Here is a 27,883-nt window from a genome sequence, read left to right on the forward strand (position 1 = left end):
GGCTGTCTGAGAAAGAGACCATTTGCCTGGATCTAGTCTGTGCCGACTGCCCTTAGATTGAGGGAGACCTTTATGTGTACCGCTGTAAGGGATTTTAGATTATTTTCTGCCCACGAGAATATCTGTCTTGAGACTCTTTAGATGACCGTGCCTTGTACCCCCTTGATGACGGATGAAGACCAAGTTGTCCAAGTGGACCAATAAATGCTGGTTTCTTGACTGGGTCTGTGTTGCTTTAGACCTTCCCATATTGCCCGAAGCTCCCTGCAATTTTATGACATCCCCCTCTGAGATTCAGGCCAAGTCCCCTGGAAGGAATTCTCGGCTGCAGGGGCGCCCCAGCCACAGGAGCTGGCGTCCGTTGTCAATGAGAAAACCTCCTTCTGATTCCAGCAAACCCAGTCTGTTGATTTTTGTCTCTGAGCCAACACGGGCTCACAAGCGGCCCCGAACGCATCCGTCCAGCACTAATGCATTCTGAGTGGACGCGGATCAGTCTGGCAGCGTTCAGCCTCCGCTCCGCTGCTTGCAGCGTTCGGGTGTCCGCCTGGCCATGCGGAGGCGTGCGGATCCGTCCAGACTTACAATTTAAGTCAATGGGGACGGATCAGTTTGAAGATGACACACTATGGCTCAATCTTCAAACGGATCCGTCCCCCATTGACTTTCAATGTAAAAGTCTGGACAGATCCGTTCAGGCTACTTTCACACTTAGAATTTTTTTTACAATATAATGCAGACGGATCCGTTCTGAACAGAGCCACCATCTGCATTATATGAGCGGATCCGTCTCAGACGGATCCGCTCTGAACGCTAGTGTGAAAGTAGCCTTAGCTGAGACCTGTTCCATTTCCTGAGTATAAGATCTTGAGCCCAGGCAACTGCAGGGATACATGACGAGAGACGAGCAAGCATTTTCATGCCTTCTCTTAGGGAGCAAGCCGGACCTCTCAGGAATTGCCCGATTTTGACCTTCAGATTCTGGACCTTTGGGGAGGGTAGGAAAGATTTCTGGAGGATGGAATCTAGAAGGATGCCCAGAAAAACTGATTGGCTGGAAGGCGGCTGGACTTCTCCCAATTGACTATCCAGCAAAGATCCTGAAGATGAGCAAGGACCACCTGGATATGTGATTGAAGAAGATCTGTACTTTCTGCTATGACTAACACAGTGCTCCAGACTAAAATAAATACCTAGTACCCATTGGCTCCTGAACTGAAAAACGTAGGGGCCAAATTAAAAAAAATTTGTCGCCAAATCGAAACCGAATCAAAATTTTGGTACAGTGACAATGCTACGCAAATCAGATCGGCGTAGGGTTGTTTCGATAACAAAATTTTGATTTGCTTTCATCACCATAAAAAAGTATTGCGATACTCAATACCACGCAAAAAATAAAACACACAAAAAAAAGCCACGTGCATTTCGCATTTTATGAAACGTTCGGCCCATAATAGAACAGTCCTATCCTATTTTTTGGGGTGATAAAAAATGGCGAATCGCATGGTTTTTATTTATTTATTTCTGTTACAGCGCTCACCGCATAAAAGATATTTTTTAATAATTTAATAGTTTGGACTTTTCGGACGCAGCGCTATGTAATATATTTATTTATTGTTCATATATTTTATATGTAAAATTGGGAAAGGGGGGTATTTAAACTTAATATTTTAGGGTACTTTCACACTAGCGTTCCTCTTATCCGACATAGAGTTCCGTTACAGGGGCTCTATACTGGAAAAGAACTGATCAGTTATATCACCATGCATTCTGAATGGAGAGCAATCAGTTCAGGATGCATCAGGATGTCTTCAAATGGGACATGGAGTTTGTACTCTAGGGGTGCATCAGGGGGCTTCAAATGGGACATGGTGTCAAAAGACCAGTCCAGCAAAATCTGCCTTCCAAAAACCAAACGGCGCACCTTTCACTCTACGCCCCACTGTGTGGCCGTACAGTAGTTTACCGCCACATATGGGGTGTTTCTGTAAACGGCAGAGTCAGGGCAATAAAGATACAGTCTTGTTTGGCTGTTAACCCTTGCTTTGTTAGTGGAAAAAATGGGTTAAAATGGAAAATTAGGCAAAAAAATTAAATTCTCAAATTTCATCCCCATTTGCCAATAACTCTTGTGCAACACCTAAAGGGTTAACGAAGTTTGTAAAATCAGTTTTGAATACCTTGAGGGGTATAGTTTATAGAATGGGGTCATTTTTGGGTGGTTTCTATTATGTAAGCCTCACAAAGTGACTTCAGAGCTGTAGTGGTCCCTAAAACTTGGGTTTTTGTAAATTTCTGAAAAATTACTTCTTTTGCTTCTTAGTTCTAGCTTCAATATTTGCTTCTAAAGTTCTAAACCTTGTAACATCCCCAAAATAATTCAAACATGAAGTAGAAATATGGGGAATGTAAAGTCATCACAATTTTTGGGGGTATTACTATGTATTACAGAAGTAGAGAAACTGAAACTTTGAAATTTGCAAATTTTTCAAAATATTTGGTAAATTAGGTATTTTTTAATGCAAAAAAAATATTTTTTTTAACTTCATTTTACCAGTGTCATGAAGTACAATATGTGATGGAAAAAACAATCTCAGAATGGCCTGGATAAGTCAAAGCGTTTTAAAGTTATGAGCGCTTAAAGTGACACTGGTCAGATTTGCAAAAAATGGCCAAGTCCTTAAGGTGAAATAGGGCTGAGTTCTTAGGGGGTTAACTAACATATTTGTGCAAAAAAGTGTAATTACATGATTGATTATATCCATTTTTGGATTATATACATACATAATTGTGTATTTTGTCATGATTAGCATATAGTGTAATAATCCATACAGGTGTCTCCAAAATTCATACACATACCGTATTTATCGGCGTATAACACGCACAGGCGTATAACACGCACCTTCATTTTAAGAGGGAAATTTCAGGAAAAAAAATTTAAATTTCAAATAAAGCCTCTGATCTGCCCCCTCTGGTAACGCAACCCCCCCCCCCCCCTCCCCAGTATTAATCATTGGTGGCAGTGGCCACAGGGTCCTCCTCCCCCCCCCCATCATTGGTGGCAGTTTGCAGTTCCGATCGGAGCCCCAGCAGTGTAATGCTGGGGCTCCGATCGGTTACCATGGCAGCCAGGAGTCACGCTACTGAAGTCCTGGCTGCCATGGTATGTTAGTGAGCAGAGAGCAGCGCATTATACTCACGTGCACTGTGGCCGCCGGTCGCTCCTTCTCATAGGTCTGTGCGGCGCATTGCTAATGCTGTAAGCATTAGCAATCCGCCGCACAGACAGAAGAAGGAGCGACCGGCGGCCACAGCGCACGTGAGTATAATGCGCTGCTCTCTGCTCACTAACATACCATGGCAGCCAGGACTTCAGTAGCGTGACTCCTGGCTGCCATGGTAACCGATCGGAGCCCCAGCATTACACTGCTGGGGCTCCGATCGGAACTGCAAACTGCCACCAATGATGGGGGGGGAGGAGGGGGACCCTGTGGGATATGGCCGGCACATTCATTGGTGGCGCAGTGGCCACAGTCCCTCCCCTCCTACTCTGTCCTCATTGGTGTTCAGCGGCAGCCGCGCACAGTGGGGAGGGAGGGACTCCCTCCTCCTTCCTCCTCCCTCCGCTGTGCCGGCCGGCTCGGTCCTGCCTCTCTGGCCTCCGGAGGACACGTTTCAGCCCTAATCGGCGTATAACGCGCATACATCATTTGCCCCCTATTTTCAGGGGGAAAAAGTGCGTGTTATACGCCGATAAATACGGTATATTAATCCGCAATTGTGCATTAACAAAGTGCAGTACTAACCTGTTTGGATGAGATGTTGGTAACATAAACTGAAACTCAACTACACAGGTGTTGTCCTTTAGCTGCCGATGCTGCACACTATTCAGTTCATAGGCAATGTATGCCCGCCGTACATACACCTGAACAAATAAGAAAATCACATTAACAATACATATCCCATTCTCGTTATAAGTAATGAACTATTACGGTTTACACTGGTTCTTTAAAACAAAAATAAAGAAGACCAAGTGCAAGCGGTAGTGTGCCATCCAGTGGAGTACCAGTTGCACACACCATGGATTGTGTGGTTTTGTGTTATTTTTGTATTATTTTAAAGAATGTTAATGCTAACCAGAAAACACATTTAAAGAGGACCTTTCAACACTCCTGACATTCCTGTTTTAATAGCATCATGCATTCCCCAAGTAATAATTCTGGAGCATCTATTCTTATTTCTGTATGTTGTGCCGTTCCTTTATTATTTCTACTAGAAGTTATGAATTAATTGCTATTAGCCTTCATTTAGGGTATAGAGGGGAGGTAACCAGTTGGGGGGGGGTGCACATGCACAGACTTACTCTATCCAATCAGTGCTGCCATTTTTTCAGACTGTGGGTACACACCCAGTATATATATTTTTTTCCATTCACAATTTTATTGTGTTAATTCTTATCACCAGAAAATATATAATTAATAAATCCGTATGCTGCTGACACCCACCTCAGAGGAGAGAAAAATAAAAAATAATTATGTTTAAAAATCATGGAAACCCCTTTATCCTTTCTTTTCCCCAGATTCGAATTTCACAACAGATAATGTTTAGAAATACCTAAATCGGCACATACATATACAGATCCGACAATCTGCATGCAAACGGACAGCATTTGTAGACTGATCCGGATGCGGGTAAGTCTCACAAATGCATTGCAAGAACGGATTCGTCTGTCCATTTGTCATACGGACAAACGGATCAGTTTCTATTTTTTATAGAGACCCTAGGACGGAACTCTATACCAGAAAAGAAAAACGCTAGTGTGAAAGTACCCTAAAGCCATTAACTACTATACTGGACCGAAAGCCCTGCAATCAAATGACAAGCTCCCTGTACAGAAAAACAAGCAGAATGCAATTCCCTGTTTGGGTATTTTAGCTAACTTACAGCACAGACCATGTATTCTATTAATTCGAATAGAGACCTAAATTTACATACGTGGATCATTGGAGGTACATTTTAATCATAACACTTTTGCCACTACTTTAAAGGAGGTTCATGATAATGGCAGCATGGAAACGGGAACAAAAGCAGCAGTACCCTGCGAATTATGGAAATACTGATCACTAGCATTTATCTCTACATAGTGAGCTTTAGGGTCCAGTCACACAAATGTATGGGCTCAGTGCCAGTGCTGCGGACTGCAAACAGTGTTCTGCAATGTACGGGCACCGGCCGTGTGAATACTGTATTGCGGTGCGGATCCAATGACTTGAATGGGTCCACAAACCACAGAATACGGCAAAAGACAGGACATGTCCTATCTTTTGCACTGCGGAGGCACGGACAGGAAAGCCCACAGATGCGCTTCCGAGCGTTTCAGTGGGCTTCCTATCAGTGTCTCTGCTCATCAAACAAACAATAAGACATGTCCTATCTTTTGCCGTATTTTGTTGATTGCGGACACATTAAAGTCCAGGATCCACAGCCGCAACAGAGCGCACAAGGCCAGTGCCCATATAGCGTGGTTCGCAATACGAGCACTGAGCATAAACAGTCATGTGAATAGGCCCTTAGTTTGCTATAATGAATGTAGTGTGATCCTTCAAGTGTGTAGCGTTAAAAAATAACACTGGGCATTTACTAAAGGCACATCAAGAATCTGTCAGTAGATTGAGATATATTGGTAAGCAGCATAATATTAAGACCACTACACTTCCCTACTCTTCTGTGCACAATTTTGTCCATTTTGGTTCATTTTTTTGTCCAATTTTGGTTCATTGCACTGTAGATTGTATTCTATGGAGCTATGGATATGATAAATATTTACCTCTAGTGCAGCCATTCTTACCACCTGGTTGCTGTGGTAAAAAAAGTTGGGCAGGACATCGAAGATGGAGGTTTCAGACAGAATAAGTTTCTATTATATATATATATATATATATATATATATATATATATATAAAAAAAAAAAAAAAAAAACATCAGTCTTGTGATACACACAACAATGGAAACAGATTACAGAAATATTTTAATCATACATTTTTATATATACAGTAACAAATGTTACATTATTCTATGATTGCAGCCTTATGCTACAGATTTTAGGGTGTTCACGTTCTATGATACATAAGTATATTCCTTTAATCCCTAATTGTGTAATTGTCGTGAAATTACGCTTTGACACTACTGCCATTTTACCCTTACAGTTACTGTTACAGTACAGTATGTCCGACAGACAGGTGACAGGCCCTTCTAAGTGAACGGGTAGTGGTCAAAATGTTTCTGGAGCTGGCAGATATAGCAGCAGAAGAAGAGGGGTTGGTAGCAGCAGTTGCAGCGACAGGCCAGAGCTGCCAGTGTCTTCCAGCGGTCGCGTTTTGACCAGCAACCCAGTTGTCTTTAAATGGTTTACTTGGTCTTCGATTTCATCTCAAGTGACATCACACACCCCCAGCCAGGAGTCGTGGGTTAATCTGACACCACGCTTAGTTGGCATGGCCTGGGAACAAGCTCTGTGCCCCCACCTGTACTGAACTTGCCTCTTTAATTTTCTGTTCCTTCTGCTCGAGAAGTATTGTATGCCATTGGCTCCACTTCTCAGAGAGGATGAGCTTCTAAAAGGACAGTCAGCAGCTACTGCCCAGCCAAGATGTGGAGCAGAGATAGGTGGGCAAGTAGCAACGATGAGAGTCACATGGGAGCTGGTGTTGCGAGAGGTCAGGCACGTGGCCCTAAGACTGGTGAAGGTGACATCAGCAACGTGCAGACAGTAGTGGATGATGATGTAGCAGATTGCACGTGGGAGCCAGGCAAAAAGGGGGCTTCATCATCAGGGGAATATGGTGCCAACTTGAGCATCAGGCAGCGGCTGAGCTAGCATGGTGGTAGCATGGCCATGAGTCAGCAGGGTTGCAGCAGTGTGAGGTCTGAAGCCATATGTGCCCACTATAGACCGTCTGCTATGCAGGAGCCTACCTGTCTGGAAAGAACTAATGGTGACTGAAAGGATTTGGACCTTTCTGGACCTCTACGATCACCTTGGTTTGATGTCACTAGTGTCCCCGTTTGGCCTTGTTGACATCATTTGTTTTACCCTTCTTCTGATCTGTCAGAAGGATGGAAAAATGCCAAACGGACTCTGTCTTTGGAGAATCCGTGAGGCCTTTATCACACGGTCCCTTATTTTGCATCAGGATATGCTCATGATTTGGAAGCCAAAAGCAAGAGCGGTTACAAAACACAGACGACATGCAAACGTTCCAATCACATGTCATCTCTGTTTTGGATCCACACCTATTTTATTTTTTCGGCCTTAGCAATACTGATGGATTAAGAACCAAATGCTGACAATGTGAAGGAAGATGCTCAAATGACAGGAGGATCCGATGATAAGAAGAAGGGCAAAACAAACAGTGACATCAACCCAAACTTACTGCTGACACCCTCTCCACTCTGTCGGGGTGCTCTACTTCTATCAGTGTGTAACAGAACAGGTTCTGTAGAAATCTATGTGGCATCAGCTGAAGACTGTGGAGGAAAAAGGAGAGGACTCTGACTCTATGGTACAGTCTGGGGCCACTGCACAGTTCTTCATACCTGATGCTAACATTGACCTATAAGGATAAGTTCACACTTCACTTAGTCAAGGGGACAAAAACAGACCAAATTAATCAAGTTTCAAGTGATTCTAAGAGTGGCGCCTGTCAACTGCCTGTCATACAGACACAAAGTAACTTTCACTACCACAGCGGACTACCTATGCATGTTTCTGCAATACACAGTGTTCTACCCTAATATACAGGATCTCTGCAGCCGGGAAATAGCTGATTTTTAATGCGATTCATCACAAATTCAGATTGATTTTTTAAAAATTCACTCATCTGTAATATTAGTATTCTCCTAAGAAAACAAATGTCAAACCAGCAAACATGGCTGAGCATTATCCAGTATTCAGTCACAAGTCAAATATACTGTTATATGAACCTATCTTTTATTTAGATTTTTACCACTAACAGATATCCCCTATTCACAGGATAAGGCAGAAGTGTCTAACTGCTCTGGTCCTCGGCAGTCAGAAACACAAGATCATTTATCTTCTATACTAGGAATAAAAGGATAGGTATAGTTAGTGGTCCGACTGCGGAGACCACCAGCAATCACTAAATCAGAGGTCCCAAAGTCCTAGAAGAGATTGAAGCAGTAGTACATATACATGGCCACTGTTCCATTCACTTCTATGAGGCTGTTGAGCACGGCACCATATCTGTTGGTCCCATAAAATTGAATGGAGCAGTGGTCACACATGTGTACGACCCTTTGTTCTGATAGGGCACATCCAATTATGCAATTCATGGGGGCTCCAGAAATGCAACTCCAGCAATCAAACACCCAACCCCCTATTTTGCGGGAAATAAGTGGGAAAATCCCTGTAACATGAAGTTCACATTCTACAAAAGGTTGCACATTAACTTTACACCTTAACCCCTTAAGGACCAGACAGATTTTTGCTAATCTGACATGTGTCACTTTATGTGGTGATCACTTTAAAACGCTTTTACTTATCAAAGACTGTTTTCTCATCACATATTGTACTTCATGACAGTGGTAAATTTGAATCAAAATATTTCATTCATAAAAAAAATACCAAATTTACCAGAAATCTTGAAAAATTCGCAACTTTCAAAATTTCAATTTCTCTGTTTTTAAAACAGATAGTGATACCTCCTACAATTTCACGAGGCGATATCTAATATGTATACTTTTTATTTTTACATTTAACACAATAAAAGCATTTTTGAAACAAAAATGGTTATTACTTTACATTTCCCATATGTCTAGTTCATGTTTGGATCATTTTATGAATGCCATTTTATTTTTTGGGGGGACATTAGAAGGCTTATAAGTTTAGAAGCAAACCTTGAAATTTTTCAGAAAATTTCCAAAAACCACTTTTTAAGGACCAGTTCTGGTCTGAAGTCACTTTGTGAGGCTTACATACAAGAAACCACCCAAAAATTACCCTATTTTAGAAATTACACCCCTCAAGGTATTTAAAACTGATTTTAGAAACTTTGTTAACCATTTAGGTGTTCCACAAGAATTAGGGCGAGTTCACACGAACGTGTGTGACCCGTGCCCGAGCTGCGGGCCGCAATGCATGATCGCCGGCCGTAGGTTAGCCGCATCGGATCGCGGACCCATTCACTTTAATGGGTCCGCGATCCGCTCATTCCACAAAAAGATAGGACATGTTCCATCTTTTTGCGGAACGGAAGTACTGGACGAAACCCCACGGAAGCACTCCGTAGTGCTTCTTAGGGTCCTGTTCAGTGCGGCCGTTCCGCAATTCCGGATTTGCGGACCCATTGAAGTGAATGGGTCCGCAATCGTGATGCGGAATGCACACGGTACTGTGGCAGTGTATTGCCGCAAATACGGCCACGGATCACACATGTTCGTGTGAACTCGACCTTAATGGAAAATGGAGATGGAATTTCCGAATTTCCTTTTTTTGGCAGATTTTCCATTTTAATAATTTTTTCCGCTAACAAAGCAAAGGTTAACAGCCAAACAAAACACAATATTTATTGTCCGGATTCTGTCGTTTACAGATGTGGTCAAAAACTGCTGTATGGCCACATGGCAGGGCGCAGAAGGAAAGGAACGCCATATGGTTTTTGGAGGGCAGATTTCACTGGGATAATTTTAACTTGCCATGTCACGTTTGAAGACCACCTGATGCACCCCTAGAGTAGAAACTACAAAAAAGTGACCCCATTTTGGAAACTACGGGATAAGCTGGCAGTTTTGTTGGTACTATTTTAGGGTACAGATGATTTTTGGTTGCTCTATATTACACTTTTTGTGAGGCAAGCTAACAAAAATTAGCTGTTTTGCCATTTACAACGTAAATTAGATCATGAGCTATTTTTATAGAGCAGGTTGTTACGGACACAACAATATCAAATATGACAAATTCTTGGGGTCGTTTGTTTAAGTTTTACATAATAAAGCATTTTTGAAACTTTTTGGGACTTCAACTTTTGGGGGTCTGATCCCCTCTGCAATGCATTACAATATATCTGTATTGTAATGCATTGCCTGTTCGTGTACTACAGTGAGTAGTACACAAACAGGTTGCCTAGGAGACACAGCCCGAGTCTGGATCTCCTCGGCACCTGTAGAAGGCAGGTCCTGATGCCGTGCAGGGCATTGGGCAGCCTCTGCACGGCATCTGGCAGCCTTGTCACGCATCGGGTCCCCACCACAGCAGCTCGGGGACTCTATGCGCTGCTTCACCCGCCGCAAACCACTTCTATGTCGCAATCAACGCGGACAGCGGCATAGAAGGTGTTAATCCGCCGGCATCGCTGTAAACAGCGATGCCAGCGGACACAGCAGGGGCCTGGCTACCAGGGACTGCCGGACCCTTGCAGTGATCGGGCGCGCACCACTCTGGTGCCGCCCAATCATCCCGCCGTGCATGTAAGGCGGAGTGCATTCTGGCAATGCACGGTGTTCTGCGTTACGGGGTTAAAGGTGTTATTCCAGGACTAATGTAAAAGGTGAAAATCAGCTATCATATAGTACATGACAACCTCTTTCTAACAAAGCTTGAACCAACCCTGTACCTCACATTGATCCAGAGATGGCCACATTCATTGTTCTGCTAGGATTATATCAAAATGGAAGCTCAAGGGGAGGGTATTTTATGCTGCAGCTCAGGGGGAGTGTCTCAGCTCTCCCTACCACAGCTGAAGGCAGATGAAGGATGAAACTGAGCATGTGCAGCCTGAGTTAGCAGGTCAAAGAAATAAAAAAAAAAATAAATAAAAAAAAAACACAAAGCAGGTGGCGCTATACAGATACATTTTATTGAAAAACTCAGTGGTTATGCTAAACTTTTAATTACATGCAATTACAAAGGTATTCAGAGCCAGGTGCCAATTTGAAAACTGTAGATTATTTTTGGCAGGACAACCCCTTTAAATATTATTTCTAACTTCACTAGAACACTCTTAATATCAGATAGCCATATTTAAAAACTCAGGGGCTCATTTATTAAGCCTGGCTGTTTAGACGCTAAACTTAACCCCTATATCTGGCGGCCTTCGGCATCCAGCGCCAGTCTAAGCATAAGCCAGCTTCTTAATAGGAATATTACTGGATAATAAATGACCCCCTCAGTTTTCATTATGCATCCACTAAATTAATTCTCTACCCATAGCAGCACCTAGGATCAAAATTCACACTTAAATTCTATGCACATAGCGGTGTGCATTTCAGCAGTAATACAGTACACATTGTGGGACCATACAGCACATTAGATTGTGACCTACATTGTTTTACATGGAGTTTCATTTTCTGGACTAAGTTTGCTCAGAGAAGAAAAGAAAATAGTGCTCCTAGGTGATAACCAAGTCAACTATATTCTGCTGAAATTTTAAAGAGAGATGTGCATGGTCCCACTGAAATGATTCAACACTGTGTATAGGATTACCTGCGATCCCAAATACAGTTGTGTGCAAAAAGCCTAACACTTCATTATAGAAATTACCTGAAGATTTTCAATGCAGAACTGATGCCCATACATGTCAATGGCAGACAAGAAAATGGATTCCACTTGGTTGTGGCGAAGCTCATATGAAGGCAAATGTGAAGCAATAAGGACCTGAAAATTAAGAAAATGATTTACCAATTCCAAAAGTTAACACTGCACCCACAATTCATGTGAAATAAAACAGATGGCACAGGATTATAAAATCAGAAATATACCTGACGGGCCCGCAAAGCCACTTTTGAATTAGTTGTTTTGCTTAGTTGGGTGAGCTCTGTCAAGATATTCAACAACTCATCTGTTAATGTAGGATCCCGTCCACACAACTGATCCTAGATATAAAGTAACATTTAGAATAAAGAAATACTTTTCATTTTAGGTGACAGATTTTAATAGTCATTATTAAATTTGATTAGTATTAACAGCTAGAAAATATAATCAACCTTATCAATGTTGGTACTGGTAATTGGTTTTGCATCACATCGTGGCCATAAAGGTAAAGAATTACCTTTAAAAGCTATGTACACATTTGAGGCAATTTAAGGCTACTTTCACACTAGCGTTCGATCGGATCCGTTCTGAACGGATCCGATCATAATAATGCAGACGGAGGCTCCGTTCAGAACGGATCCGTCTGCATTATTTTTAGCATATAACAGCTAAGTGTGAAAATAGCCTCGTACGGATCCGTCCAGACTTTCAATGTAAAGTCAATGGGGGACGGATCCGCCTGAAGATTGAGCCATATTGTGGCATCTTCAAACGGATCCGTCCCCATTGACTTACATTGTAAGTCTGGGTGGATCCGCACGGATCCGCACGCCTCCGCACGGCCAGGCGGACACCCGAACGCTGCAAGCAGCGTTCAGCTGTCCGCCTGTCCGTGCGGAGGCGAGCGGAGTGGAGGCTGAACGCCGCCAGACTGATGCAGTCTGAGCGGATCCGCTCCATTCAGACTGCATCAGGGCTGGACGGCTGCGTTCGGGTCCGCTCGTGAGCTCCTTCAAACGGAGCTCACGAGCGGACCGACGAACGCTAGTGTGAAAGTAGCCTTACTCATTTTGGGCTAAAATCTTTTTTCCAACTTGTCTTTATAAAAAATATTGAGCCATTCTGTTACAAAGGGTTAACTGTTTTTCTAGCTGTCTTATCTCTACTAAAAGGTCAAAAACACTTAGGGCTGTATTACACCAGATTATCTTAACAATTTCTGTCCAATAAGACCAATAGTTGGCATGTATAAAAAAAATCTGTGTGTGTAAATGGCCCTCTAACCAATGATCGGTCAGAAAACATGTCAGAAAATCTTATTGTGCAATACAGGCAATATTCTCATGAGGAACATAAGAATTGAGCTGTAAATGAGGGTTTAGGAGGTCAAAGATCAGCGATACGGAGCCAGTCAGCTGAGCTGCCTGACCAAACAGACTGTGCAGCCGTGAGTTTATCTAGTAGCCGGATCTGAATGTTCAAAGACAGTGGTTCTAAATTTTTCAATAAAGACCAATTGAAATGTTTTTAGCTCAAAATCAGCACATTTGAATAATTTTTAAAAACTGTCCCCAAAAGGTGTACATAACCTTTAATTTTACAAATTAAAAACAGATATTCCCCTTTTCCATATCCATTTTTTTTATTTCCTGATTTTAGAATTCTTACTTTCTGTACATGATTAAAGGGGCAGTCATCTTATCTGCTGTTAACAGCATTTGAAGATATGCTTTACAATAGCCAAGTGGACCATAAACACAATAGACATGAAATGGTCATCGACTTTTATTGGAGAGAGATCTAGATATGCTTTTTGAACTGTCCATATGTCACTGTGCAGAAAGAGCAGAAGGTAATATAGGCTTACATGATTCACATCAATTGATGGTGAAAACTTAACTTTATGCCTCATGGACATGACAGTTTGTTGGCCTGTGCTGCGTACCGCAAATTGTGGTCGGCAATGCACAGGCACAGACCATGTATGTCAACACAGACCCATTCACTTGAATGGGGTCCATGAATCAAATATGACAGTCTACACTGCGAAAACTTAGTGCATTGAAGTGAATGGGTCCACATCCGGTATAGGGTGCACAAACAGCTGGTGCCCATATATTGCGGACATGGTGTTTCGGGCAACAACGGCCGCGTGCATGAGGCCTTCTCTTAATTCAGACTTTCATTGTCATTTTGCATGTGATGATAATGAAAAGGCTACTTGTGAGGATATTCATCTGATTCACCTTTGTCAGTGTACCTGCAAATTAAGTTCTCACTCCAACCATTTGCTTGTAAGATAGCAGAGGTAGTGAACTCCACAGGGGTTCTAGCTTCAAGGAGTTCGCATGCGCATGAATTCACACCTCAACCAGCCAGAATGGAGGCCAGCTAATCCTACAGGAAAACCTCTCTGTAGGGGGTCTCAGCCCTTGCCCAGAACTATAATTTCCCCCCAGACACCATGGAACCAGTGGTTCATAAGGAATTCTGAATCAACCATCCATCCCAGACACAAGTCAAATATATTTATGCGATCCTGGGGCAAAGACGAACATGCCCATAGTTATAGGTTGAGGTCGGGTTCCAGGGAAGGGAGATATACATATCTCCCCACAGAAACCCAATAACGCTACCATGCTTGGACTATACTTGTAGCTGGAACCTAGGCGGCTCTGTTGGTCCCAGTACCATCTCCCTGTGACCTTCTGGTCTGGAGCTATGAACCCTAAAGTGTTTTGTAGGTCATTGAGCTGCCAGTATCAGCAGGGAGGGGGGGACCCTTCCCAGAAGCAGGAAGAGGAGGGTCCGGCTACAGTTTAAAAGGCTTGTGCCAGCAAGCGGGTGGGTCTTTTCTCTGAAGGATGGTCACATCGTGCCATGTGTTCAGAGGGACTTGAAACCTGCTGACATCACTGCCCACCATGTGAACTCATTCATCTGGTAAACAGACTTTTGTTCTGCTTAACCCTGTTTGTACCATACCACCTGTATTTGTAACCTCAGACCACTGTATATATTATTTGTGTGTATAGTGTTATGTCTAGTGAGCCCTTAAGGCAATTAAATATATAATTAAATCTTGTGCCGTCTGTTATATCGATCATGAATCCCCCAGGTCCGTGTTTTGGCCTAGTAATACGCTACCGCTGGTTGGTTTCTTACCCTATATAATCACGTTAACGGACCAGGCTTATATTAAACAACAAACTAGTGGCAGTCTTTCTGGGATGAGAACGCGCTGTTTCACTGGGGCAGTGACAAGGCGCTCTCAGCTTGTTGCCTCTTTGTGTCCCTGTGGACAGGAGCAATCTGTGAAAACTGTACCAAGACTGACCTTATCTGCTCCTTCATGAGGGAGTAACGTCACGCCTTGGTAACCAGTGAACATACCGTACCTCGTGAGCTTGAAATAGTTGACATCAAGCGGGCACGAGGGGTGGTATTCGTCACACTACTGAAAATCTCTCTCTGCAGATTAACAATTATCAGCATGTTATTACACTTCATAGCCAAGATGAAAGCTGCAGGATTTTATTTTTAATACAAATAAACATGGGAAATTAAAAATGCCCAAAAAATTATACATGTTACATATACATAGTTACATTAAGGGAAGGGGAGTGAGAAACCAGAATTCTGACCAATTTTCATAAGCACATTGTATGAATTCATCTAAGCTTTTGTGATAACCATCTGCTGTTCCTGTAGTAACCACCTCCTCAGGTAGACTATGCCACAGATTTACTGTTCTTATGGTGAAGAAGCCTTGTCATTTCTGGAGACATAACTTTCTTTTCCAGAGGTATGCAGTGCCCTTGTCTTTTGAGGGGCACTCCAAAATGGGGTGGAATTAGAAAAAAAAAAAATCCCAATTTCTCCACCGTTTTACAGTCTTTGTCCCTATGGCATTCTGTTTAAGTCAAAACTGATTCTCTTCATTCTCTGGGTCAGTACAATTACAACGATACCACATATGTATAGTTTTTTTTAAATATCAAAATCAAAATACTGTAAAAATAAATGAAAACGTAGAAATTCTTAATATCAGCATATTCTGACCCCTGTAGTTTCTTTTTTTTATATTTATGTCTACTGATGTCACGGTCCCTCCTGTGACAGAAGTGAGAAGATCGGATAGACTTGCTGCACGTGAGGCTGACAGGTCTCTCTGTACATGGTTGTTTGGCAGGATCTCACCTCTCCTCAGGTTCTGCTTGTTATCAGTGATGAGTCTCTATTTAGGTCTGCCTCACACTGCCGACCATGCGGTTGATATTTCCTCTTGGAGTTGAAAGAGCTTGTTCGTCTTGAATCTCCTGCTTCTCCATTCATCTCAAAACGAAGTACAAGTTGCCTATTCTGTTTGTTGTTCTCTGGTGTGTTTTGGTTCTAGGCCTCAGGGAGACGGGGGTTTCTTCATCTGGGAAGGAACCAGCTGTCTCGTCTCCTGCTACGTATTCTAGGGGTCGTCAGTTTTAGCAGGGCATAGGTATCCGGCATATGAGCATTTCCACCATCAGTATCTGCTCATACTGACAGGAGTTAGGGAAAGGCCTAGGGATTACTAGGAGGTCACTCTTTAGCTTTTGAGGCCTAGACTGTTGTCTTTCTTTTGTGTGTATCTGGCGTTTTCCCCTTCCCCATGACAACTGAGTTGTGTGGGAGCTCATTTTTAGCGGGACGATCTGTAGTTTTTATTGATACCATTTTGGAGTGTGTGCAACTATGGGTATTTTGACCTTTTTTTTTTCAGTTTTGCCATTAGCCGGATCTAAATGAGGTGGAATTGGGAAAAAATAAAATAAATTCCGCCACAGTTTTACAGGCAGGATATGTGTGGCATCCTCAGATTATTCAGAAGGATCGAGGCTTCCATACACTCCTGGTGCCCAGCCAGGAGCTCGCTTACGTTTTTTGACTTCACAGATGCCATGGTAACATTTGACCATGCCATCTGAGGGGTTAAATGTATGCACTTTTTCGTCAATTGCATACATTAACCCTGGGTGCCTGCTCTTTAAAACATCAGGCACCTGGCGGCCAATGTCTATATGCATAAGGTGGTCTGGAATGGGTTTCATTATTTTTGATGGCAAAAAAGGCACAGTCTGCAGCATTACTATCAATAGCTGAAATATCAGAACATTGACAGTCCCATATTTGTACAGTAAGTAACCTAGACGCTAGAACATCCCCAAAAAATTATTACACAAAGTACCAACTATCCACAGCAAAGTATCACCACTATCAAACAAGTTACCCTTGCAATGATCTAACAAGCTTGTACGTCTATACATTTCAGGATAAAACTATAAAGGGAGTCTGTCAAAGTTTCACCTTTTTAACCCTTCCCATTGCTTTCTAGCAGCCTTACAGTTAATAAAAACGTTACCTTTATGAGCAATCCTGGACTTATAAAACCGTCAAAAAACAACTTAGTAGCATATGCAAATGAGGGCTCGCAAGTGCCCAGGGGCAGCGTTACCCTCGTAGGTGGCCAGCTAGCTCAGCCTTATCGTCGCGCCCCCCCCCCCGCCCAGTCTTTACCTCTGCCCGCTCATCCTTTCCCTCTGACCGCCCATCTACTTACTTCTTGTTTCGCCCAGATCCCGCACCAGCGCCCTCAGTCCGTCGGCCGGCGCATGCGCACTGCGATGTCCATTCCTTGTACAGCATCACAGTAATTAATGCGCATGCGCTGCCTAACGGCGCGAAAACACCACAAAGGAGGCGGTCCATCGGCCGTACGAGGAATGGGCCTCACAGTGCGCATGCGCCGGCCAACGGACTGAGTGCGCAGGCGCGGGATCTCGGGGAAACAAGAAGTAGATGGGCGGTCAGAGGGAAAGGATGGGCGGGGGGAAGCGACGATAAGGCTGAGCTAGCTGGGCACCTACGAGGGTAACGCCACCACTGGGCACTTGCGAGCCCTCATTTGCATATGCTACTAAGTTGTTTTTTGCCGGTTTTATAAGTCCAGGATTGCTCATAAAGGTAACGTTTTTATTAACTGTAAGGCTGCTAGAAAGCTATGGTAAGGGTTAAAAAGGTGAAACTTTGATGACAGATTCCCTTTAACTATGTGATTCACAACTTGACAATTATTGCAACAATATGCTTAGCCATTTTTTTGATACACAAGCACTATTCAGTCATCTAACTGGACTATGTTTATAGGTAAGCTATATTCGCCTTTAGTAGCAATTTGTGAACATTTACCAATATATATTAAAAAAAATTGTTTTTTTACAATATCTACCGTACTATTTTTAAATTATATTTGAGTGTAAAGCTTTTATTGATTAGGTTTCTTTTACCTTTGCTGATATTAAATACTACTATCTATTACTCATGGCTTATGCCTGGAGAGCTATTTCTTTAACTTTCTGCAGAAATGCATAGGACTTAGGCCCCTTTCACACAGGCGAGAATTCAGTGTGGGTGCAATGCGTGAGGTGAACGCATTGCTCCCACACCGAATCCGGACCCATTCATTTCTATGGGGCTGTGCAGATGAGCAGTGATTTTCACGCTTCACTTGTGCTTTGCATGAAAATCGCAGCATGCTCTATATTGTGCGTTTTTCACACAACACAGGCCCCATAGAAATGAATGGGGCTGCGTGAAAATTGCAAACATCCGCAAGCTGCGGATGCGGGGCGATTTTCACGCATGGTTGCTAGGTGCCGATTGGGATGGGGACCCAATCTTTATTATTTTCCCTTAAAGCATGGTTATAAGGGAAAATAATAGCATTCTTAATACAGAATGCTAAGTAAATTAGGGATGCAGGGGTAAAAAATAAAATAAAAAAAATATATTAAACGGACCTCATCCACTTGTTCGCGCAGCCCGGATCTTCTTCTTATTTTAATTTTTCCAACCCCTGCATCCCTAATTTGCTTAGCATTCTGTATTCTAAGAAGGCTATTATTTTCCCTTATAACCATGTTATAAGGGAAAATAAAATCTACACAACACCGATCCCAAACCCAAAATTCTGTGAAGAAGTCCGTGTTTGGGTCTGGGTACCAAACATGCAGTTTTTTGTCACGTGCGTGCAAAACTTATTAAAACGCTTTGCACTTGCGCTGAAAAATCGCGCATTTTCCAGCAACGCACCAGCATCTTTTTCCGCAACGCCAGTGTGAAAGAGGCCTTAGTGTTCACTTTCTCTCTATAATACATTTTCAACATGTTCAAGCTGTGGTTCACTGGATTAAATCGTAGTTTTATTGTCGATTTGAGGCTCTATTCCTGAGTTACAATACTTTTTCTTAATATGCAAATTAAGTACAATGACAGGCCCCCCCCAGCTGCTTTGCCATTGCCTGGTATCACTCAAAGCAGCCAGGAAGGAGATGATGACAGAAATGAGGGGATCTCAAACACTATGCATGCAATATCTGGGAATATGAGTACCGTAGTTTTCTTTTTAAGTGGAAATGCAAAAAATGTTATAGTTATAATATTTGGCTGGATTAAACAATATTTTTCATGGCAAAACACCTTTTAGGTTTTCTGCAACAGTGTATTTAACATGCTTTAAGTGTAAAGTTAAAAACTGCTATATCAGTATTCTTCTAAAATCACAATGCAAATGTCCACTACTAGTCCTACAAAACTGCAAAAAAAATGTTATGAAATAAAAACACACCTATATAATAATAATAATTAAAAAAAAAAAAATTATAATAATAATATACCGGTAATTTCATTTCAACCGATTACATAATGAATGATATATTTTTAGCTGGCACCAGAAGGGTATGGGGGTTGAAAAGATAAAATTACAATACATGCAAGACCTTTCCATAGTAGTGTACAGCATACATTAATAATTATAGATGACACACACAAAATACAGGCACATTAATTGAATTTTTCTTGTCCTCACTCTGTCTGCAAGCAAAAGCCTGCAAGCAGTTCCCTTACAAGGCCTGACGTTTTCCAGTCATCCCTGTGTAATTACACACTTGAATGGCTGGACACTGAAGAAAATTGAAGGCCTGAGCTAGGAACAGCTGCCATTTTCTCTCTCCATCATGCAGCTATGATTGCTTGAGAAATGAACAGGCCCAGCTCAAAGCTACTCTAGAATTCTCAGAGGAAATACTGTTCTGTGTTCAAATAATGAGATTCTTAAGGCAAGCGTTACTTAGAATCACACTAGCTAACTGCGCACTCGCCCCACTCACAAATTAAAACATATGAGATTCAAGGCCATGATCACAGCCTTCATCATAAGCGTGATGATTATATTTCACTTAATATATTCATGGCTCAATTGTTAGGCCCCAGATTTGCAAGATTTTATTTTCTTCTAAGTTATTAAAGTATGTTGTAACATACACATTTGCACATATATGTCAGCAATGCATAGGTAACATCATATATATTGTGAGGGATTAGCTCTCTCTCCGGGATAATTTGTACACTCAACTCTACAACAGCCGATTTGCAGGTATAAACGTGAGGTTTATTTTCACAGAACAAAACACAAAACAAACATCTTGCCCAGCTGGGCTCTAACTAAACAGGAGTATTCCTACCTCACTTATAACACTGTTCACACACGGTACGACCATGCGGCTTTTCCAGCCTGTGCTCCAGCACTTCCTAGGCTGTAACAACGTCCAGTCCTTTTGGAGGATTGTGGCCCAGAGCTTCGCCTGTCTCTGACCTTGCGTAGTCCCCCAACGTTCCGGCTAACACCTAGCCCCGAGGGCCCCTCAGCCATCCCGGCTGAGACCACTCTCCCAGAGACTCCAGTGGGCCTCTGTTGCACAATGAATCTCTAATACACACTCCCCTGACACACTGGGAGGTGCTTTATTGCAGCCTGATTAGAGCAGGCCTCACCTGCGATCACCTCAGGTGAAAGGGAATACCCGTGCCGGAAGAGTGTGGACTGGCAGCTCCCTCTACCAAGCCTAACTGCCAGTCCAAGAATATAAGTATGAATATGTGTATGTACGCACGCGCATTATATATATACAGACGTGGACAAAATTGTTGGTACCCTTTGGTCAATGAAAGAAAAAGTCACAATGGTCACAGAAATAACTTTAATCTGACAAAAGTAATAATAAATTAAAATTCTATAAATGTTAACCAATGAAAGTCAGACATTGTTTTTCAACCATGCTTCAACAGAATTATGTAAAAAAATAAACTCATGAAACAGGCATGGACAAAAATGATGGTACCCCTAGAAAACACAGAACATAATGTGACCAAAGGGACATGTTAATTCAAGGTGTGTCCACTAATTAGCATCACAGGTGTCTACAACCTTGTAATCAGCCATTGGGCCTATATATATGGCTCCAGGTAATCACTGTGTTGTTTGGTGATATGGTGTGTACCACACTCGACATGGACCAGAGGAAGCAAATGAAAGAGCTGTCTCAAGAGATCAGAAAGAAAATTATAGACAAGCATGTTAAAGGTAAAGGCTATAAGACCATCTCCAAGCAACTAGATGTTCCTGTGAGTACAGTTGCACATATTATTCATAAGTTTAAGATCCATGGGACTGTAGCCAACCTCCCTGGACGTGGCCGCAGGAGGAAAATTGATGACAAATCTAAGAGACGGATAATCCGAATGGTAACAAAAGAGCCTAGAAAGACTTCTAAAGAGATTCAAGGTGAACTTCATGCTCAAGGAACATCAGTGTCAGATCGCACCATCCGTCGTTGTTTGAGCCAAAGTGGACTACATGGGAGACGACCAAGGAGGACACCATTGTTGAAAACGAATCATAAAAAAGCAAGACTGGAATATGCCAAACTACATGTTGACAAGCCACAAAGCTTCTGGGAGAATGTCCTGTGGACAGATGAGACAAAAATCGAAGTTTTTGCCAAGGCACATCAGCTGTATGTTCACAGACGAAAAAATGAAGCATATCAAGAAAAGAACACTGTCCCTACTGTGAAACATGGAGGAGGCTCTGTTATGTTCTGGGGCTGCTTTGCTGCGTCTGGCACAGGGTGTCTTGAATCTGTGCAGGGTACAATGAAATCTCAAGACTATCAAGGAATTCTAGAGAGAAATGTACTAGCCAGTGTCAGAAAGCTTGGTCTCAGTCGCAGGTCATGGGTCTTGCAACAGGACAATGACCCAAAACACACCGCTAAAAACACCCAAGAATGGCTAAGAGGAAAAAATTGGACTATTCTAAAGTGGCCTTCTATGAGCCCTGACCTCAATCCTATTGAGCATCTTTGGAAGGAGCTGAAACATGCAGTCTGGAAAAGGCACCCTTCAAACCGGACACAACTGGAGCAGTTTGCTCATGAGGAGTGGGCCAAAATACCTGCTGAGAGGTGCAGATGTCTCATTGACAGTTACAGGAAGCGTTTGATTGCAGTGATTGCCTCAAAAGGTTGCGCAACAAAATATTAAGTTAGGGGTACCATCATTTTTGTCCATGCCTGTTTCATGAGTTTATTTTTTTACATAATTCTGTTGAAGCATGGTTGAAAAACAATGTCTGACTTTCATTGGTTAACATTTATAGAATTTTAATTTATTATTACTTTTGTCAGATTAAAGTTATTTCTGTGACCATTGTGACTTTTTCTTTCATTGACCAAAGGGTACCAACAATTTTGTCCACGTCTGTATATATACACACACACACACTTTTTACAAACAAAGACACATATGGAATACACTATATAACCCCTATTCCTTCTCTTTAATTTTTAATTTACATAGCCATATATTTACTTTTTGCAGGACAAGTTATATTTTTTATTGCCACTATTTTTTGTTAGGTTAAACTGAAAAAAATGAATTATGCTTTTTTTGTTAAATGTTAGGCCACTTTCACACTCGCATTTTGGCTTTCCGTTTGAGAGATCCTATCAAGGCTCTCACAAGCAGTCCAAAACTGATCAACTTAGCCTTAATGCGTTCTGAATGGAAAAAGATCCGCTCAGAATGCATCGGTTTGCCTCTGATGAGTCTCCATTCCACTCTGGAGGCGGACACCAAAAACACTGCCTGCAGCGTTTTGCTGTCCTGTCCGCTTGACGAAACTGAGCCAAACGGATCCGCTCTGGCACACAATGTAAGTCAATGGGGACGGATCAGTTTTCTCTGCTACAATCTGGCACAATAGAAAACGGATCCGTCTCCCATTCACTTTCAAAGGAGTTCATGACTGATCCGTCTTGGCTATGTTACAGATAATACAAACGGATCCGTTCATAACGGATGCATGCGGTTGTATTATTGACCCGTTTTTGCAGATTCATGACAGATTCGTCCAAAATGTGAGTGTGAACGTAGCCTTATTATGTCATAAAAATAACATGAAAACCTTATTCTGTGGGCCATTTTTTATTATGGCGATACTCAATTTACCGTATTTTTCACCTTATAAGACGCACCGGCGTCTTTAGGATGAAATTAAGAAAAAATATATTTTTAACTAAAAGGTGTGCTTGTGGTGGGTTTTGAACTAATGGTGGTCTGTGCATGACACTATTATGGGGGATCTGTGGATGACGCACTGTTATGGAGGGGATCTGTGGATGGCGCTGTTATGGGGGATATCTGTCGATGGCACTTTTATGGGGCGGGGCATCTGTGGATGGCACTATTATGGGGTGGAGGATCTGTGGATAACACTGTTATGGGGGAGATCTTTGGATGACACGGCTATATATGTGTCATCCACAGATCCTCCTCCCCATAACATTGACCCAGTCGCATCCCACAGCAAAAGCCATGGTCCACAGAGAGCTTCCAGGATCTCATTGTTAAAAAGTATCAGTCAGTAGAAGGGTACAAAAGAATTTCCAACGCATTAGATATACAATGGAACACAGTGAAGACAGTCATCATCAAGTGGAGAAAATATGGCACAACAGTGACATTACCAAGAACTGGACGTCCCTCCAAAATTGATGAAGACGAGAAAAAAGCTGGTCTGGGAGGCTACCAAGAGGTCTACAGCAACATTAAAAAAGAGCTGCAGGAATATCTGGCAAGTACTGGCTGTGTGGAACAATCTCCTGTATTCTTCATATGTCTGGGATATGGGGTAGAGTGGCAAGACGAAAGCAGTTTCTTACAAAGAAAAACACCCAAGCCAGGCTACATTTTGCAAAAACACATCTGAAGTCTCCCAAAAGCATGTGGGAAAAGGTGTTATGGTCTTATGAAACCAAGGTTGAACCTTTTGGCCATAATTCCAAAAGATATGTTTGCTGCAAAAACATCACCGCACATCACCAAAAGAACCCCATACCCACAGTGAAGCATGGTGGTGGTGGTGGTGGCAGCATCATGCTTTGGGGCTGTTTTTCTTCAGCTGGAGCTGGGGTCTTAGTTAAAGGCGTTGTCCAGGTTCAGAGCGGAACCTGGACAGCCCTCCATTTTCACCCAGGCAGCCCCCCTGACATGAGCATCGGAGCAGTTCATGCTCCGATGCTCTCCTTTGCCCTGCGCTAAATTGCACAGGGCAAAGGCATTTTTCAGAGTTCCGGTGACGTACCGGGGCTCTCTATGGGGCTGACAGGAACCCCGGTGGCGTCACCGGCACTGATGGGCGGGATTTGGCTCTGCCCTAGCCAGTAAAACGGCTAGGGCAGAGCTAAAGCCCGCCCCTCAGAGCCGGTGACGTCACCAAACACACCGCTGGGCGGAAGTTACCGCCCGGCAGTGTGTTATTGCAAACAAAAGAGCCTGTGCCCTGCGCGATACTTCAACAAAGTATTCGTTTAAGGGTGTGCACACTTAAGCAACCATATTTTATTTTTACATTTTTTCTTCCCTCTACCTAAAAGATTTCAGTTTGTTTTTCAGGTCACATTAATAGGCGGGAAAAAGTTCTAAAATGATTTATCTTTGTCTCCATCTGTGAAGCATGGGGGTGGTAACATCATGCTTTGGGGGTGCTTTTCTGCAAAGGGGGCAGGACAACTGCACTGTATTAAAGAGAGGATAAATTGGGCCATTTATTGTGAGATTTTGAGCAACAACCTTCTTTCCTCAGTCAGAGCATTGAAGATGGGTCCTGAGCATTGAAGTGCCTGGGTCTTCCAACATGACAGCGACCCGAAGCACACAGCCAGGATACCCAAGGAGTGGCTCCGTAAGAAGCATATCAAGATTCTGGAGTGGCCTAGCCAGTCTCCAGATCCCTATATCTGCTTTTTACGGATATACCCGTAACCTTGCGCCCATGCGAGATAAAGTGCTGAAGAAGTGGAAAAGAGATATCCTTGAGCGTTTCTGACCATCTCAGGGCACCGACTGATTAGTGCTAGGGATAAACTGGTACAAATAAAATTCACACATTGGATCTACTATACCCCTCATAGACTCTTATATTATAGGTGCATTGCACATGTTCTGAGTCTTGCAGGTGTAATGGAAAGACGTTTTGGAGTATATGGAGACTTATTTGGATATGGCGAACATATGATACCCGAAAGTTTGCATCTTTGGATTAGTTGACGATATTCCCCTTACTGTGGCACTGCACATTTTGTTTAAGTTACTATTGTATTATGCTAAAAAGGTTATTCTGTATAACTGCAAGCATCCAAAAAGACCAACTAGAAATGTCTGGATTAGGGAGGTGAATGTGGTACTCCCACTGTATAAACTTATCTACATATCCAAAGATTGTCTGGATAAATTTGATAAAAGTTTGGGGACCTTGGTTGTGGGTCCCCCCCACTGGCCTGGGACCTGTGACTCCCTGATTAATTCTCTCATAGACTATCACACTTCCCTCCCAGTCTACCTTTTCTTTTCCTCCCTGCTTTCCCATTATTTTTATATTTTATTTTACAGCTTTGAATGTTGATAGCGGTCGAGCTGTCTGTTGATGTAGATTATATGCAAGTTACCTTATATACCAGATGCTGCTTTGATACCCGCTCTTAGCTCTTGCTTCCTGATCAGTCAATATAGCAATCAGTCATCTAGCTACAGTCTCATCTTTACAAGTGCCCAGGCAGGGAAGGGAGCAGGGCCAGATTGCATCAGTGCCAGGGTACTTAAGACCTGTGGTAATCAGCTGTGTGATATTACATATATGTTCAATATGAGCCTTAAGTTGGGAAAGGTACCACAACTATGGAAATCATCTTGTGTGGTACAGTTCCGAAGACCCCTCCTCCGATAGACCTCAACAGCTAAAGACTGGTGGCACTGACATCCCACTTGATCAAGGCCTTGGAGAAGTTGGTTCTCACACATCTCCGCCCTCTACCGAGCTCATTCATGGACCCCCTCCAGTTTGTTTATTGGCCTGGCATTGGGCCCTCTACACCGAGTTCTTTCTCACCCGGAGAAACCAGGGAACACTGTGAGAATAGTGTTCTTTGACTTCTCTAGTGCTTTACAGCCAGGGCTATTAAGAAACAAGCTGGATCTTGTGGCAGTGGATCACCACCTCTCCAATTGGATCATAGACTACCTGTAATTGTGTCAGACATATGTAGTAAGGGGGCACCTCAGGGTACAGTTCTTGCTCCTTTCCTCTGCACACTGTACACTTCAGGTACAACTCATCTAGCTGCTAGTTATAGACGTTATTTGATGACTTGGAAATAGTAGGCCTCATCACAGACGAGGATGACATGGAATACAGAGAACTGACCCGGGAATTTGTGGATTGGTGCCAGCAGAACCACCTTAGCATCAATGCCACTAAAACTAAGGAGATGGTTGTGGAATTCCACAAGCACAGACTTCCTCCTAAGCCTGTGGAAATCCAGGGCATGGACTCTAGTGTCATCAGCCATCTTCTTCAGAGTGGCCTGCTGGGGTAGCAGCATCTTAACCAATGAGAGGAAGAGATGTGACAAACCAATTAGAAAGGCCAGCTCCATCCTGGGGACCCCTCTAGAACCCGTGCAGGTGGCAGATGAGAGATGGATACTATCCAAATTGTTCTCCATGCTGGAAATATAACTCCCATCCCATGCATGAGACAGTGATAGCATTGAGCAGTACCTTCAGTGACCAAGTCTTATGCATCCCAAAATGGTACTGATAAAGATGGGTTCACATGTTTTTCCCCATCCTTTTAAATGTATACGTTAAATGGATGCCTCAGACTGATACCATACAGTGGAAAGTTCCATTCTAAATTTTTTATTTTTTTTTACCGGACTTGGCAGGATACATTTAAGTGGTATGCTGTGTTTCTGTATATTTATATATATTTTTTTGTAACGTATACATCAAACTGAAGCATAAAACGTGATGTGAACCCACCCTAAAAAGTACAGTCTGTCCTGCAAAATACAAGCCTTTAGAAACCTAAACTGGCAGAAAAATTTAAATGTTATAGATGTTTGCAAAGGGCAATGTAAAATACAGATTGTTTATAAAAAGTGGTTAAAACATGATGAAAAAAATAAAAAAATATATAAATTTGGCATCACCATAACTTTATTCTACAGGTGGATAAAGTTATTATATCATATATACCCTATGGTGAACCCTATGTATTAAAGGAGTAATTACCTTATTAAGTCGATTGGCCAGTGATTTAGCTAGCAATTTCACTTCATTAGGTAGAAGAGAAATAGGCCTGTATGAGTCAGGACTAACTGGGTCCTTATTGGGCTTCGGAATAACCACCACTATCGCCTCCCTCACAGATGTAGATAGCTTACCGATTCGTAGCGCATCATAAAAAGGTCTCCAAAAGGTGTGGGAGGAGACAGATCCGGCATTGTTTAAAGAATTACCCCGGTAGTCCATCTGACCCCGGGGCCTTTTCATTGGGGAGAGAGCCTAAAGCTATTTCAAGTTCCTCCAAAGTAAGGGGTTCATCCAGGTATGCGGCAGATTCTAGGGATAATTTAGAGTTAGATATTTGGCCAAGTTATTTTTTTATATCATCTCTTCCCATGGACAATTTAGCGGAATATAATTCCTTATAAAAGTTGTGGAACGTATCAAGGATTACTGAACTTTCCACTGAAAGTTCTCCATCAGAGGTCTTGATTGCCGCTATTCTGGATGCACACTCTTGCGACCGGACCACCCTAGCTAGCAGACTACCTGTACTCTCTCCTGCCTCAAAGTATTTTTGTTTGGTGAAGAACAGTTTATTGTCCGATATATGTAACAAATGGTCAGTAAGTTTGGATTGTGCTCCTTTCCATACTGCCTCAGACTGCTGGGAGGGTATACTTATATATACTTGTTCACTCCTTACCACTTCCTGCTGTAGCTTTAGTGAGTTCCCTAGTTTTAATTTTACGCCTGTAATTTTATGTAAATAGAGACATCTCACATATGCTTTCATGGCGTCCCATACTGTCCCTATGGGTGCTGACCCTATGT

The 27,883-nt window shown here is 42.5% G+C and overlaps 1 protein-coding gene across 3 annotated transcripts in view; it reads right to left on the reverse strand.

Annotated features, from left to right (window-relative positions):
• The window catches only part of ACACA (acetyl-CoA carboxylase alpha), a 932,629-nt gene that overhangs the window by 652,401 nt on the left and 252,345 nt on the right, over positions 1–27,883 (reverse strand). For all 3 annotated transcript variants that reach the window (XM_044288111.1, XM_044288112.1, XM_044288113.1), the window contains exons 25-28: positions 11,776–11,889; positions 11,558–11,671; positions 5,828–5,917; positions 3,807–3,925 (exon numbers count right to left, since the gene is read on the reverse strand). In XM_044288111.1, the coding sequence (XP_044144046.1) occupies positions 3,807–3,925; positions 5,828–5,917; positions 11,558–11,671; positions 11,776–11,889 (437 nt within the window). The remainder of the gene's footprint in view (positions 1–3,806; positions 3,926–5,827; positions 5,918–11,557; positions 11,672–11,775; positions 11,890–27,883) is intronic.

Source organism: Bufo gargarizans, chromosome 3 (assembly GCF_014858855.1).
Source record: "Bufo gargarizans isolate SCDJY-AF-19 chromosome 3, ASM1485885v1, whole genome shotgun sequence".
NCBI lineage: Eukaryota > Metazoa > Chordata > Amphibia > Anura > Bufonidae > Bufo > Bufo gargarizans.